General features: G+C 39.8%; 1 protein-coding gene across 1 annotated transcript in view; it reads left to right on the top strand.

The window, feature by feature from the left end:
* Nucleotides 1-9,588: 9,588 nt before the first annotated feature.
* FAM107B (family with sequence similarity 107 member B) overlaps nucleotides 9,589-14,747 on the top strand; it is a 207,286-nt gene continuing 202,127 nt past the window's right edge. The window contains exon 1 of the mRNA XM_058532450.1: nucleotides 9,589-10,002. Within this exon, the coding sequence (XP_058388433.1) occupies nucleotides 9,589-10,002 (414 nt within the window). The remainder of the gene's footprint in view (nucleotides 10,003-14,747) is intronic.

Below are 14,747 nucleotides of genomic sequence, written 5' to 3'. Positions count from 1 at the left end.
TAATTTCCTTTCGTAATCAGTAAAGTCTACTCAAACACCACTATATTAGTCACGATTCTCCAGAGAAACAGAACCAATACGACAGATGGAAAGATAGATAAATGGATGGATGAGAGATAGAAAGATAGATAGATAGATAGAAAGATAGATAGATAGACAGACAGAAAGAGTGACATAAGAGGTTTATTATAGGAATTGGCTCACGTGATTATGGAGGCTGAGAAGTCCCGTGATCTGCCATCTGTAAGCTGGAGACTCAGGAAAGCCAGTGGGGTGATTCAGTCAGAGTCCAAAGGCCTGAGAATCAGGGAACTAATGGTGTAAATCCCCATCTGAGTCTGAAAGCCAGAGAACCAGGAGCACTGATGTTTGATGGCAGGTGAAGTTGGATGTCTCGCCTCCAAGCAGAGAGAGCAAATTTGCCCTTTCTCTGCCTATTTGTTCTATTCAGACCCTCAACTGATTGGCTGATGCCCAAGCACATTGAGGAGGGCAGATCTTCTTTACCCAGTCTACTGATTTAAATGCTAATGTCTTCCTGAGACACCCTCACAGACATACCCAGAAATAGTGTCTTATCAGCTATCTGGGCATTCCTTAAAATCAACCACACATAAAATCAACCATCACAACCACAGACTAGTATAAGCTGAACTGTGGATGAAAAGGGACACATGTAGCTTTTCTTGGGCTGGATTTGTAAAGGAGAGGGCAGTGCCTCCCAAGGCCACTGGGTGGGATGGCCAAGGGGAAAGTGAATGTCAGGGGACAAGGCTGGGAGGTCAGCCATCCTTCCCCACACAAGTCATTGTTTCATTTCTGGGACCCAGTGGGTTTTCCTTACAGCACTTAGCACACTAGCTCATATGCTGCCACTGGCTTTTGAGCTCCGAGAAAGCAAGGATCCTGTCTTGTTTGACTCATATCCTCATAGCAGCACTTAACTCAGAATCTGCTGTTCAGATTTGTAATATGTTTTGGTAATAAATATCGTCTAAATAAATGAGTCACAGTGTTAGAGTTTCATCTCTGAGTTCTATATGAAACATGACTGATATTCTTAAGGAATTCTGATGATGTTGCAGAATGACTTCATTCACTTTTAGGTGAATGAGATCAGCCCTGTTGATTTTCTTTTTGAAGAGATCATTTGAGCCAAATCCTTGACTTTTATCTGAGACTCTGCCTAGAAATGATTACATTGCTGCCAAATCACCTTGGAATATTTCTACTCTAGCTTTTTTTTGAGGAAGATTGGCCCTGAACTAACATCTGTTGCCAATCTTCCTCTTTTTCTTTTCTTTTTTCTCCCCAAAGCCCCAGTACATTGTTGTATATCCTAGTTGTAGGTCCTTCTAGTTCTTCTATGTGGGACACCACCTCAGCATGGCTTGATGAGCGGAGAGTAGGTCTGTGCCCAGGGTCTGAACCGGTAAACCCCAGGCCACTGAAGTGGAATGTGTGAACTTAACCACTACGCCACTGGGCCAGCCCCTATGCTAGCGTTTTTAAATTGAAAAATTAATATTTGCATATGGTTAAAAAACAAGTCAAACACTACAACAGGGTATGCCATGAAGTGTCTTCTTCCCAGAGTAGCCATTTAGTGTCTTCTCTCCAGAGGCAGATACTAACTTCTTGGGCATACTTCCATAAGTTTTCTATATAAACGTAAACACATACATGTATATATTTATATGAGCATATTTATAGATATGCAGACATATTTAATACAATTGGGAGTATACCATGTAATTTGTTTTTCAATTTGGTTTTGTCATTCAAAATATATCTTGGAGGAATCACACTTCTGATTTGAAACTATACTAAAAAGCTATAACTTCATCAGACTAAAGAGCTTCTGCAAGGCAGAGGAAACCATGAACAAAATGGAAAGACAACCCACCAATAGGAGAAAATATTTGCAAATCATATATCCGACAAGGGGTTAATCTCCAAAATATATAAAGAACTCATACAACTCAACAACAAAAAAACAACCTGATCAAAAAATGGGTAGAGGATATGAACAGACAATTTTTCAAAGAAGATATACAGATGGCCAACAGGCAAATGAAAAGATGTTCAACATCACTAATCATCAGGGATATGCAAATCAAAACTACAGTGAGATGTCACCTTACACCTGTTAGAATGGCTATAATCACCAAGACAAAAAACAACAAATGTTGGAGAGGATGTGGAGAAAAGGGAACCCTCATACACTACTGATGGGAACGCAAACTGGTGCAGCCACTATGGAAAACAGTATGGAGATTCTTCAAAAAATTAAAAACAGAAACATGACCCAGCTATTCCACTACTGGGCATTTATTCAAGGAACTTGAAATCAACAATTCAAAGAGACTTATGCACCCCTATGTTCATTGCAGCATTCTTCACAACAGCCAAGAAGTGGAAGCAACCCAAGTGCCCATTGACTGACTAATGGATGAAGAAGATGTGGTATATGTATACAATGGAATACTACTCAGCCATAAAAAAAGACAAAATCATCCCATTTGCAAGAACATGGATGGAACTTGAGGGCATTATGTTAAGTGAAATAAGCCAGACAGAGAAAGACAAACACCGTGTGATTTCACTCATATGTGGAAGATAAACAAACACATGGATAAGGAGAACAGATTAGTGGTTACCAGAGGGGAAGGGGGTTAGGGGGTGGAAATAAGGGGTAAAGGGGCACATATATATGGTGACTGACAAATAATAATGTACAACTGAAATTTCACAATGTTATAAACTATTATGATCTCAATTAAAAAAAGCTATAATAGTCAAAACAGTATCATATGGGCATAAAAATAGACACATAGACCAACGTAACAGAATAGAGAGCCCAGAAATAACCCCCCTGCATATGCAGTCAACTAATATTTAATAAGGAAGCCAAGAATACTCAATAGGAAAAGATAGTCTCTTCAATAAATGGTGTTGGGAAAACCAGATAACCACATGCAGAAAAATGAAATTGGATCCCTATCTCACACCACTCACAAAAATTAACTCGAAGTGGATTGAAGCCTTGAACATAAGACTTGAAACTGTAAAACTCCTAGAAGAAAACAGGGCAAAATCTCCTTGATGTTGGTCTTGGCAATGGTGTTTTGAATATCACACCAAAAGCACAAGCAACAAAAGCAAAAATCAACAAGTGGGTCTACGTCAAACTAAAAACTTCCTCACAGCAAAGGAAACAATCAATAAAATGAAAAGGCAACCTATGGAATGGGAGAAAATATCTGCAAGCCATATATCTGATAAGGGGCTAATATCCAAAATATATAAAGAACACATACAACTCAATAACAAAAACCCAAACAATCCAATTAAAAAATGGGCAGAGGAACTGAATAGACATTTCTTCAAAGAAGATATACACATGGCCAACAGATACAGGAAAAGGTGCTCAACGTCACTAATCATCAGGGAAATGCAAATTAAAACCACAATGAGATATCACCTCACACCTGTTAGAATGGCTATCATCAAAAAAACCAATAGACAACAGGTGTTGGCGAGGGTGTAGAGAAAAGGGAACCCATGTGCACTGTTGGTGGGAATGTAAATGGGTGCAGCCACTATGGAAAATAGTATGGAGGTTCCTCAAACAATTAAACATAGAACTACCATATGATCCAGCAATCCCACTTCTGGGTATATATCCAAAGGAAATGAAAACAGGATATCAAAAAGATATCTATGCTCCCATATTTATTACAGATTATTCAGATTATTCTATGGATAGATATAGATAGATAGATAGATAGATAGATAGATAGATGGATAGATAGATGGATATATATGATATATACACAGATATAAAGCAATATTATTCAGCCCTGAGAAAGAAGGAAATCCTACAATTTGCAACAACATGGATTGACCTTGAGGGCGTTATGCTAAGTGAGATAAATAAGGCAGAGAAAGACAAATACTGTATGATATCACTTATATGTGTAATCTAAAAATGCTGAACTCATAGAGACAGAGAGTTGAACGGTGCTTACCAGGGGCTGGGGGTGGGGGAATTGGGGAGATGTTGGTCAAAGGGTACAAACTTTCAGTTAAAAGACAAATAAGATCAGGGGATCTAATGCACAGCATTTAGAGTGGCTAAGAAACTAGATCTTAACTGTTCTCGCTACAAAAAAGAAATGATAATTATGTGAAGTGATGAAGGTCTTAGCTAATGCTGTGGTGGTAACCATACTGCAATATATGTGTATCAAATCAACACGTTGTATGCCTTAAACTTACACAATGTTATATGTAATTATGTCTCAATAAAAAAATATATATATCTTGGAGATTTTCTATATTACCACATGTAAACTGACTTCATTCCTTTTTTTTTAAGAAAAAGTTACATTAAAGTAATACTTACACCTGATTTAAATATAAAACATACAAATGGGTTTATAATGGAAGGGAATCATCTTCTGCCTCACCCCATCATCTGTAGCGCTGCTCCCAAAGAGAACCTCTTGTACCTATTTCTGTCTTTAGTTTTTCTGATGGATAGCACCATCTTATAAATAGCATGTTTACACTTCTGTTTCTTAATTTATTGACATAAAATATATCCATTGACATTCTGCTTTCATAGATGAGAATCTATCCCACTAACTAATATGATTGTCTCCATTTATCTACCAATTTTAGACATTACCTATTAATTTTCTAATAAGATAGGTGAGCATTTAGCTACTTTATCCTATCTCCTCCCAATATCGTTCTATCTCTATTTACAATTCCTCCTCTGGTCACCTCTACAGCCTCAAACACCATACTTAAAACTATATTTCTCTTTGCATCAACCACAGGGAGTATCTTCTGACTTATTTTGAAATATATGAATATTAGCAAACCTATCCTTCTCTCCACTTATATTACCTCCTCCACAGCAACCTCTCCATCTTTCGAAATCTCTCAGCTCTCTCTTTGTTTAGCCATTGTCAAGGTTGATAAGGTTTTAATTCTAGTCTGTAACCATACTGAAGTCTTCTGTGATTTGCTGGTACATGAGGGTCATATATAGATTAGGACTCTTTTAGTAGCAAGTGACAGAAAATTCAACTCAAAGCAAATGAAGCAGGAAAGGAAATTTATTTGCTCACATAATGGCAAAGTCTAGGGAAAGATGCAGTCTCATTCGAAACATCGTCCAAAAGTGTTATCAGGATCCAGTTTCTCTCTCTCCATCTCTTAAATTCTGCTTTGTGTTGGTTCCATCCCGGGTAAGCTCTCCCTTCAAGGAGGCAAGATGTTGGCAGCTGCTGCAGCCTTTCACTCTTTCAAGTTTAAATCCAGTAAATCCAAGAAGTCAGATTTTGGGATTCATTCTGATTGGAACAGTGTATTCTCACGCCCAACCCCCATCGCGGTCAGCAGGGGGCTTTGGGTATGCTGATTATCCACCCCCACCTCTGGAATCAGGACTGCAGCTCCACTCAAAGCACAGAAGGGGTTCCCCCAGAAGGAAATCAGGGTGCAGTTACCAAAACGAGAGGAAAGGAGGCATGGCACCAACAATAACAAATACCCACCCTAGACCACAAACGCTAACGTCTTCAGAGTTCTGTTTACATAAACTTGTGAACTGCCTGAGTGAGAGATACAGAGTGGTGGTTACTGTGACCTAATGGCAGTGCAGTAGAAAATTTTTAAATGCCATTAGCTAAATAAAACACATCTGGAGGACTAATTTTGTTTGAGAGCTGCCAGTGTGCAACTATGGGTCTGTATATTAATTCTGACAGTTGAAATAATGTAAATAGTATTTATGTTATTATAGCTATGTAAACAGTTTTCATGGCAGAGTGAATTAATGTTTTCAAATTCTTGAGGATGCCTATCATGACTCGTGGGGTACTTGAAGAGAATGTTCCTGGTATCCAGTTGCCAAAATTCTCCCCATCCCCCAATCCATTGCTCAGAATCCAGCTCTGTGGTAGTTTACTGCATACTTGGACCATCCTTTGAATGGCAGATATTGTTGCCTACCCACCTGCCATTCCCTCATTCTTCCTTGCTAGGATCTTTTCTTTTGTTTTCCTTGGTTGTTGTCATTGATGTTGCAATTCTTATCAAATGTCTTGTGATCTATTGGTATTTTTACAAGAGGGAGCAGTTTGAAGATTGACTCAGAGCTCTATGAAGGTTGGTGGGATTCATCCACTGACTGGTTCACTTTAAGTTAATAGGCAGGGAGCTCTCAACTATTATGTTGGGCCCTAAATAAAGAACCAGAGAACTTGCTATATTACTAATTCATTAGACAGTTCATTAAATAGTTAAGATAATAACTGATTAGACAGTTCAGTAAATATTTTAGATACATCTAGATAAGACCATGACACCTACCTTGATTTTTATTTTGTTTACCTGTTCATTTGTTTATTTATTAATTTAATTTAATTTATTCATTCATTCATTTTACTTATTCGTTTTGTAGCCTGTTTGCAGATAGATGAGGGTATAGGAAAATTTTGATTTCCATATTCAGACCTTTAATTAATCTCCCATTTTCAGACCTACTCTTAAGTTCCATTGTACCACCCGCCCAAGTCAAGAGCTTCTGTGGGTTTCTACTCAGCATGCTGGCTTTTTGGGCTTTTTTTCATTAATTAATAGTATTTCATCTGCTTTTTGTTCTATAGGAATTTGTTTTCTTGTATATTAATGGCCTCCTTCCTATTCTCTTCGGTGTTGTGAATTTAAGCCTTTAAAAGAAGTCCATTACTACTATCTTAATGATTTCTTAGAAAACGGAGGATATAAATACACACCATATTAAACCTGAAGTCTCTACGTCCTTGTTTTTAATAGCTGTATAGTAATCAATTGTATAGATCTTTTCTTATATATTAACCTGTCTTCTACTGTTGAAGAATTAATTTTGTGTCTCCAAACACTGCTGCTATGAACCTTTTTGGACATACCTCTATGCACACGTATGTCTGTAGAATAAATTCCTAGAGGTAGAGTGTTGGATTAGAGGTTGTTGGGAAGTTCCTCTTTGGAGCATGTGTGTTTTTGGAAAGTGATACTGTATAGTAATTAAAAGCATGAACTCTGGGGCCAGGCTGCCTGGGCTCATAATCCTGGCTCTCTTCCTTAGCATTGCTATGACCTTGGGCAAGTTACTTAAGTTTCTGGTCTTATTTTCCTAATAGGTTAAAATGAGAATTAATAATATCACCTTTCTCCTAGGATTGTGAGGATTAAATGAGTTAATGTGCTGAGATTCATGTCTGATGATAAACACTCAATAACTATCATCTGTTAATGTTGTTATTCTAGGTCAGACTTAGCAACCATATCAGTAAAAACGAAGCCAGTGTACCAAAAAAAAAAGACTTAGCAACCACACTAGTAAAAATAAGCCACCATTCTTGGTGGGCTGGAACGAGCACTCTGGCTAGCACTCCTGGGCTCACCCTTTGGGGGAGGTAAGGTGGTCCCCACAGCAGGGCTGCAAGTTTGAGGCCAAGAAGAATGATACAGCCAGCCTTATAGGGGGCTCAGAGCTTTCTTACCCAGTAGTCTACAGAATGTAGCCTCTTGAAGGCTGCACTGTTAACTGCTGTCCCTCTAGTTCCAGACAGTGCTTGGCACATAGTTGAACAAGTAAATGAGTGAGTGAATGAAACCAGGCTTGAGAACTATTTTTCTGCTCTTTAATTTCTTTCTATCATCCTCAAGCCTTCAATAAAGCTTGTTGACCATTTCAGCCCAGGTTTACCATAAGCATGCTTGGGAGGGAGGGGACCGAGGAGGAAGAGCATGTGAGGGAAAGCATCATGGAGCCACCCTGACTGAAGGCACGGGAGCAGCCAGGGCAGAAGAGAGGCAAAACACAATTCCCAGGGCTCCCCAGGAATCCTTGGTGGGGGAGCCTGCTAAAAGCCTGGACTTCCTGCTACCATGTGGCAGGGGGATTTCACTTGGGTATTGAATACTTGAATACCCAACACTTGGGTATTGAAAGGAGAATAATTTCTCAAGACTGGGACGTCTGGTATATCTGGGTTAGCACAAGGCCTGCTACCTCGTAGCCTCCAAGTAAATGGCAGTTTTTTATATTTTAATTCTAAATTATGGTAAAGACTAAAGTAAAGTCTGCATTTGATGCCATATCCACTCTTCCTCAAGCCATATCTGACTCCGTGTATTATGGATATAACTGCCCATTCAGGGCAATATTGCCAGTACAGCTGTTATGTCAATAAGATGACTGTCAGGTCAGATGAGACGCAGAGACCAGACAGGGTAGCAGGGATTTTGAGCTTTCAACCAGCCCTGCTCAGCAGCATAAACTTGCAGCATTTAGTCTCTTGAAATTCCAAAGACTCAGTTTCTGTCTCCATAAATTGGGGATTAGTGCTACAATATCTACCACCTGTCTGGGTTTAAGAGCACATCTTGATATTAAATTAAAAGAGAGCAAATGAATAAATTAGAATGGTTAATATACCCTGAAATCTTGACCTGAAAGTCACTATTAATGGTAAAACCATTACAATATTATATTTCTCTAACATTCCTAGCAGATGCTTGGCTAAGGGAAGAAATCTCCATTTTGAGCATAGTCTTAGAATACGATTATAATTTATTACTATTATTTTTCACCATTCACACATTAATGTGTTGAAAATAGAAGATCTATATTCCAAAGGGGGTTATTTTCCAAAATTAAGTAATGTATACAGTAGATGGGCAGAACACACATTCACACATATATAATACTTCTATTAATTGTTCATATTGGCTCATTTTTTTGTTGTTGTTGTTGAAAATTAATCAAGGATGTAGCAGGGGTAGTAAAAAAGCAAATTAACAAAGACTCACTTATTGTTACCAGAAGGGGCAATATAGATCCCAAAGCCAGGAAGCTTATTGGGAGAAGATTCAAGAAAGATCCAGAAAAGTCCTTGTGACATCAGACCCACACATGGATCTCTCCAGACAAAAGACTCAAGTCTACCTCCTATTTTAATAATGAAACAGCTGCCAAGGTTGAGGACTGTCTTGGGGGTCTTCACTTGTGATGGATAACTGAGTGGTATTTGTTTTGTTTGGGGGAATAAATATTTGAAAGGGGTAACCAAAGAAGGTTATGCTGCTGTTATGATGTTATTGATACACAGGCTGGCGCTATTATGGCGGATGCTATCAGGCTACATTATCTTTATGCCTCCAGGGTAACCTGAAGCAACTGTCTATTGACTTGGCACTACCTTACACTGAAGCGTCTGCCCTGCCTGGGGACTGTAACCCAAGCCAACCACATGCCTAACAGACAGCTTTCTTTAGCCACTGACAGCATCAAGGAAGGAAGAGCGTGAAATTGCCAGGGATGGACGCTTCCGAAGTGGGGTTAGCTGCTGAGCGACTCTCAGGGTGGGTGGCTCTGCCATCTCCTTATCTTCTGTTTAGGAGCAACCACTAGAAAGTCCTTCTCTTCATGCAAGGAAATAGTTACTGTAAGGAACCTGGTGGTGATCTGAACCCCTGGAGATTTTTCTTTCCCCCTTTGAACGTTGCAATGTTTTACTGCGGGTCATGTCCACGTGGAAAGCAAGGCTCGCCAAAAGACTGAAATCTCCATCTAGGAGGATGCATCCATTTCCATGCTCAGCTCTGCTGGCTTGTTTTGGGAACACAAGAGAGAACGCTCCCTTTGATCAGCCCAGCGCAGCTGACGCTCGTTCCACCGTCTACTCTCAGCCTATGGGCAAAGTGGGCCGACACCCAAGTGACCCGAGAGGGGAAGAAGGAACTCCAGAGAAAAGGCGAGATTCCGGCACCCATTCAGAGAGAAATGGCAGTGCACGTGGGAATTCCAGCAACCACGCTGCCACCCAGCCTGCTGAGACTCCTGAGGATTTGCCTGGGTTCCTAGATGGTAAAACGAACTGTGAAGAGGTTACTTTTCAGACTTCAATCCCCCGACCATCAATTATTGAGATGCCAACGGTGAGTGTTCCCAATGCTATTATAGAAGGAAGGACGCTGGAGGAGAGTTCTGATCATTTGGTGAATATCTTCAGGAAACAAATTTGTTGAACATTATTAGTGAATAAGACATTGAAGGGAACTCTTACTAGTGAGAGGAAGCGTGTAAAGCTTTTTAAATTCTCACAAAGTTCTCAAGGGATGTGGAGGGAGGCGACGACAATAAGCTCTGGAGCTTTTGCAATGGCCAAAATTGACCTGTAATTAACTGCCATTGGTGCTTCAGAGCCAACAGTGTCTCAATAAAAGTTTAGGAGTAATATAGTCTGGGAAAGCATTTTTTTTTTAACTGGTCTGTGAATTTATTTATATGAAAATCCACAATATGAAAGGTTTGATTATAGAATTTAAGAAATTGCCTTTACTTAAAATGAATCACATGATATTAAAGCAGTCTGGAAAATTTGGAAATTACCACTGTATGCATAGCAGGAAAGAAAGGAGCTGACCTGTAAAACGGTTAGTAATATGGATGTTTCCGTGATGGTTTTCTGAGACTTAAAGACCAGAGAAGGAAGTTATTTTTAAAAAATGGTGCTACTGCTCTTAAAAGGCAGCATTTGAGTTATCTATTTTCTTTTTTTTGCAAAATTACCGAATTTTAATTGCTGATTATTCCAATTGAATTGAGCTGCACAAGGATTCCAAAGTTCTTGGTAATCTCAATTTGGGGAAGCAATGTAGAGGCGGGGTTTCTTGAATGGTGTTTTCCAAAGATACTCTGTGAGCGTTTTTCCGTTGTATTATACCTGGCCAAGTAGCTTAGGACCAGACTTAAAAAACTGAGAAGTCTTTGAGGATCTATTACTAAAATATTCTGATTTTTAAAAATCATTTTTTTCTATCTGGTTTAACAAATCATTTTTTGCCTGACTTGCTGAGTTGAATCCGAGAAGCCTCATTAGCAATGAAAACTGCCAAACAGCAAAGACAGGGTTAAAACAAAATTTTAAAAAGTAGTTTCATCTGACATTCTACAGGCTTATATTAAGTGACGGAAGCTCAGTTCTATTGTCTACATCCTTCCATTCTGAGCTAGGACGGAGGATTTCACCAAGCCCTCTGTTATAGCAAGACTGAGCTAGGATGGAGGATTTCACCAAGCCCTCTGTTATAGCAAGACCTGTAATGTTTGTTTTTCTTTCTAGCACCACTAAATCCAAACCCTAATCAAACAAACAAACAAACCAAAACCAAAACATTTGTTGTTCAATTTTCAGTTTATACGCACCTCCAGATTAAGATATTTTTAGTAGTACTGTAGTTAGCTGAGTAGACATCATGGCCAAGTTTATATTTATTTCATGTTAAAGGAACTGATGATTTACTGTTTTAATGAGCTGGAAGATTTTTTGTTGGGTATAGACTCCAGCAACCCAGGCCCACCCTATATTGCTATGTACAGCAGCAAGTACAAAGGGTCGATTTGATTTTATCTTTCTGTTTTAGGGGCATATGGGACACAGGGGCTCAAGGTAAATCTGTGTATTCAAATATAACCAATTAAACCCAGCGGGGTAACATCTATATTTATTGTCCACTTGGTATGAACAAAGCCATGAATAGACTACAGAGGTGAGGCAGGCCCTATGATGGACCCAGCCCTAATGCAAGTCTGAATATAAGTGCGCTCAAGAGAGACACACATAAGAGGGTTCCAAGGAGGTTGGAGGGTCTGGAAAGGTACATTGCAGGGGAGGTGGAATTTGAGATTGGTCTAGAATGAGGGCTAGGATTTTAAAGGCAGAGATGAAGGGGAGGACATTGCAATAAAAGGAAACTGTATGAACAAAACCTTGGATGTAGGGGAAGGTAGCATAGGAATAGGTCATCAGATTGGCTAAGTTGGAGAGATACCTGGAAAGGCAGATTGAGGGCAAAAGTGGAATGTCCTGAACGCTGTGGTGAGAAGTTCATTTAGCAGGCAGTGGCGAAGCTTTGAGAATTTTGAGCAGAGGAATGTCACGCTGGGGATTTCATTCTGGGAAGATAAACAGGTAGAGCCATGGAGGACGGATTAGAGTTGGGAAAACTGGAGCTCCACTGTAATAATCCTGGCCCGGGGATAGTCATAGAAGGAACAACAGGAAGGTGAAGCTGGAGAAGCAAAGAAGAAGGGACCCCACGGGGTAGCAAATACAGCAGTTGACTGTGGGGTCGAAACTAGATAGAGAGGGAAGGGAGACCAAACTGGGAGTGATGAGATGAAAACACTGGGAAGAGCGGGTCCTGTGGGTGTGATAAATGGGCGTCTAATCTAGTTCAAATCCGGGGAGCTACCGTTTATAGAGCACTTGCTGTCCGCCAGCCGTTCTCCTAAGCGCTCTACGCGGAGTATTCCATCAAACCCTGGGCACAGTGAGGTGCATATTCTTATGATTCCATTTTACAGAAGAGGACGTGGACACTTAGAGAGGGTAAGACACTGGCCCAAGGTCACAGAGGGAGGAGGTGGTAGAACCAGGATTAGAGCCCAGTTCTGTTTGATTCCAAGTCCATCCCCTGAATTATAACACACTTCTACTACTCATTATTATTATTCGTGTGGTGTTGGAGGATTTACAATCAAATATTCATGCATGATCTCACTTGATATGCAATCAAATTAAAATTCCATGTGTGTGTGTATATATATTTATATGTAAATGTATCTGTGTGTATAATAATTATTACTATTTGCTTTTTATTAATTTTCTTAACCTTTTTACAGCTTAGTTTTACAGTGTATAACACTGTGGAAAGGGACATTTTTCACTTTGCATCCCGCCAATGACAAGGCTTTGTTGATGATAGTGTGGGATTGCTTCGAGATCTTCTGATTAAAAGTGCCACGGGACTGCCCAGATTTTTCATTACCTAGTAATTTTGTAGTGACATGTTTCCCCTCAGCAGATGATGAATGAGCTTCTTTTATTACAATCTTGCCTGGCGGCAAAAATATTTCCCCTTCAGATGCACTGATCCTCATCATTTAAGCTGCCTTGGTAGAGGTAACAAATAATTCTTTTTTGTGGGAGCTCAGCCTCAGAACATAACCGTAGCTAAGAACTGGAGACGAGTCCCTCTATCCATCTTTAGTTACCTGGTGTTCAGACAGGAGGGTGATTCATTTAAATTTGAAACAACATCTGGTCTGAGAGGAAAAGCTCAAGACAGAGAAGCCAAGTGAACTAGTAAAAAGCAATTGTTTTTGTTTGTGTAAATATATACGCACATGTCTGTATTTATAAAGTGATACCAATCTGTCTTCAACCTTTTTGTGGTCATCTTTTCCCTGTTCCAGGCCTGAAATCAAGGTGACAACAATGCTAAAATTGGAATGTGTCTTATAATTGCTGGTATCTTCTGATTATAATCTTTTACTTTCTTAGTGGTCTTGCAGTTGAAGTGTCTTATAATTGGTGGGATCGTAGAGTCAATGAAATACAGCAGTATGCTGTTTATTCTTTAGCCAAGAGTTATTGTGTTCTTACTCGATGCCAGGTCAGCACTAGCCCTAGGGAAACAGAGTTGTTTAAATCAAAGATGATTTAAGACACAGTCTGTGAAGTTGCTTACATTCCAGTTGGGTAAACAGGCAGTGTCCATGCAGTATGAGAAGGCTTACATACGGGTCCACACTGGATGCCATGGGAACACATGCAAGAGGCTCCCATCTTAGCCTTGAGAAGACAGTGGAGGCTCGAATATATGCAGGAGAAGGGTTTTTGCCTTATTCTTTTATAATTGCACATCAGACCCAACACTGTACCCTTCCTGGTTGAATGTGCTGTTTTTCTCCTCTTTCTCTCTCCCTTAACAATGTTGGCAGTGTAAGAAAGACACAGTTCCCATACTAAGCAACAAGGGCTTCAGAGTAGTTTGGTGGTTTCTGCAAGTCTATAGCAGTTGCAAGTTTCTATCGAGTTCTTCCTCCAACAAAATAGCCAGCCTGACACAGGAAGAGAAAGTAATCGTCCTTCAAGAAATCATTCCTGGGTATTTTAGCTGAAAGTCAGTTTTACAAGAAGGAAGAGAAACAGGGCCCATCTTGGAGTTGACAGCTGCATTGCTTTCTATAACAGGCTGCTTTTGCTACTAGACAGAGAAGTGGTAACCAGAGCCCAGAGTCCAAATGGTGGCCTGGATGAAGCCTCACAGGGTCAGGCGGTCACTGCTTTCTAAGGTCCGAGTCTCAGCACTGCTGTCTAGAAATGCAGTTTTGTCAGTCGTCCTTCTCCAAGAGACAGTCTCTTGATACCCACACTTACAAGAGCCTGATGTATAAATCAGAATGCCCATTTAGTTGTAAGCCTTGAGGACTAACTGTCAGGGTAGGGCTGACTAAGCCAGGTATTTTCTCCACAGGAAAATTACACGTAAAGAGAAACGTTAGCCAGAAATTTGTTGGAGAGTATAAACCCAGAGGAAGGGCGAGATACATTTTTTTTTATTGTAGTAAAATATACAAAACATAAAGTTTACAATTTTTAAGTGTACAGTTCTGTGGCATTAAGTATATTCACATTGTTGTGCAGCTATCATCACCATCCATGTCCAGAACTTTTTTCTTCTTCTCCCACTGAAACTTTGTACCCATAAAACGCTAACTCCCCATTTCCCCCTCTCCCCATCCCCTGGCAACCACTGTTCTACTTTCTGTCTCTGTGACTTTAACCACTCTGAGTACCTCATGTAAGGGAAATCACACAGTATTTGTCCTTTTG

The sequence above is a fragment of the Diceros bicornis genome, chromosome 36 (assembly GCF_020826845.1).
Source record: "Diceros bicornis minor isolate mBicDic1 chromosome 36, mDicBic1.mat.cur, whole genome shotgun sequence".
In the NCBI taxonomy this organism is placed as follows: domain Eukaryota; kingdom Metazoa; phylum Chordata; class Mammalia; order Perissodactyla; family Rhinocerotidae; genus Diceros; species Diceros bicornis.
This window is presented reverse-complemented; position numbering and strand designations above follow the sequence as displayed.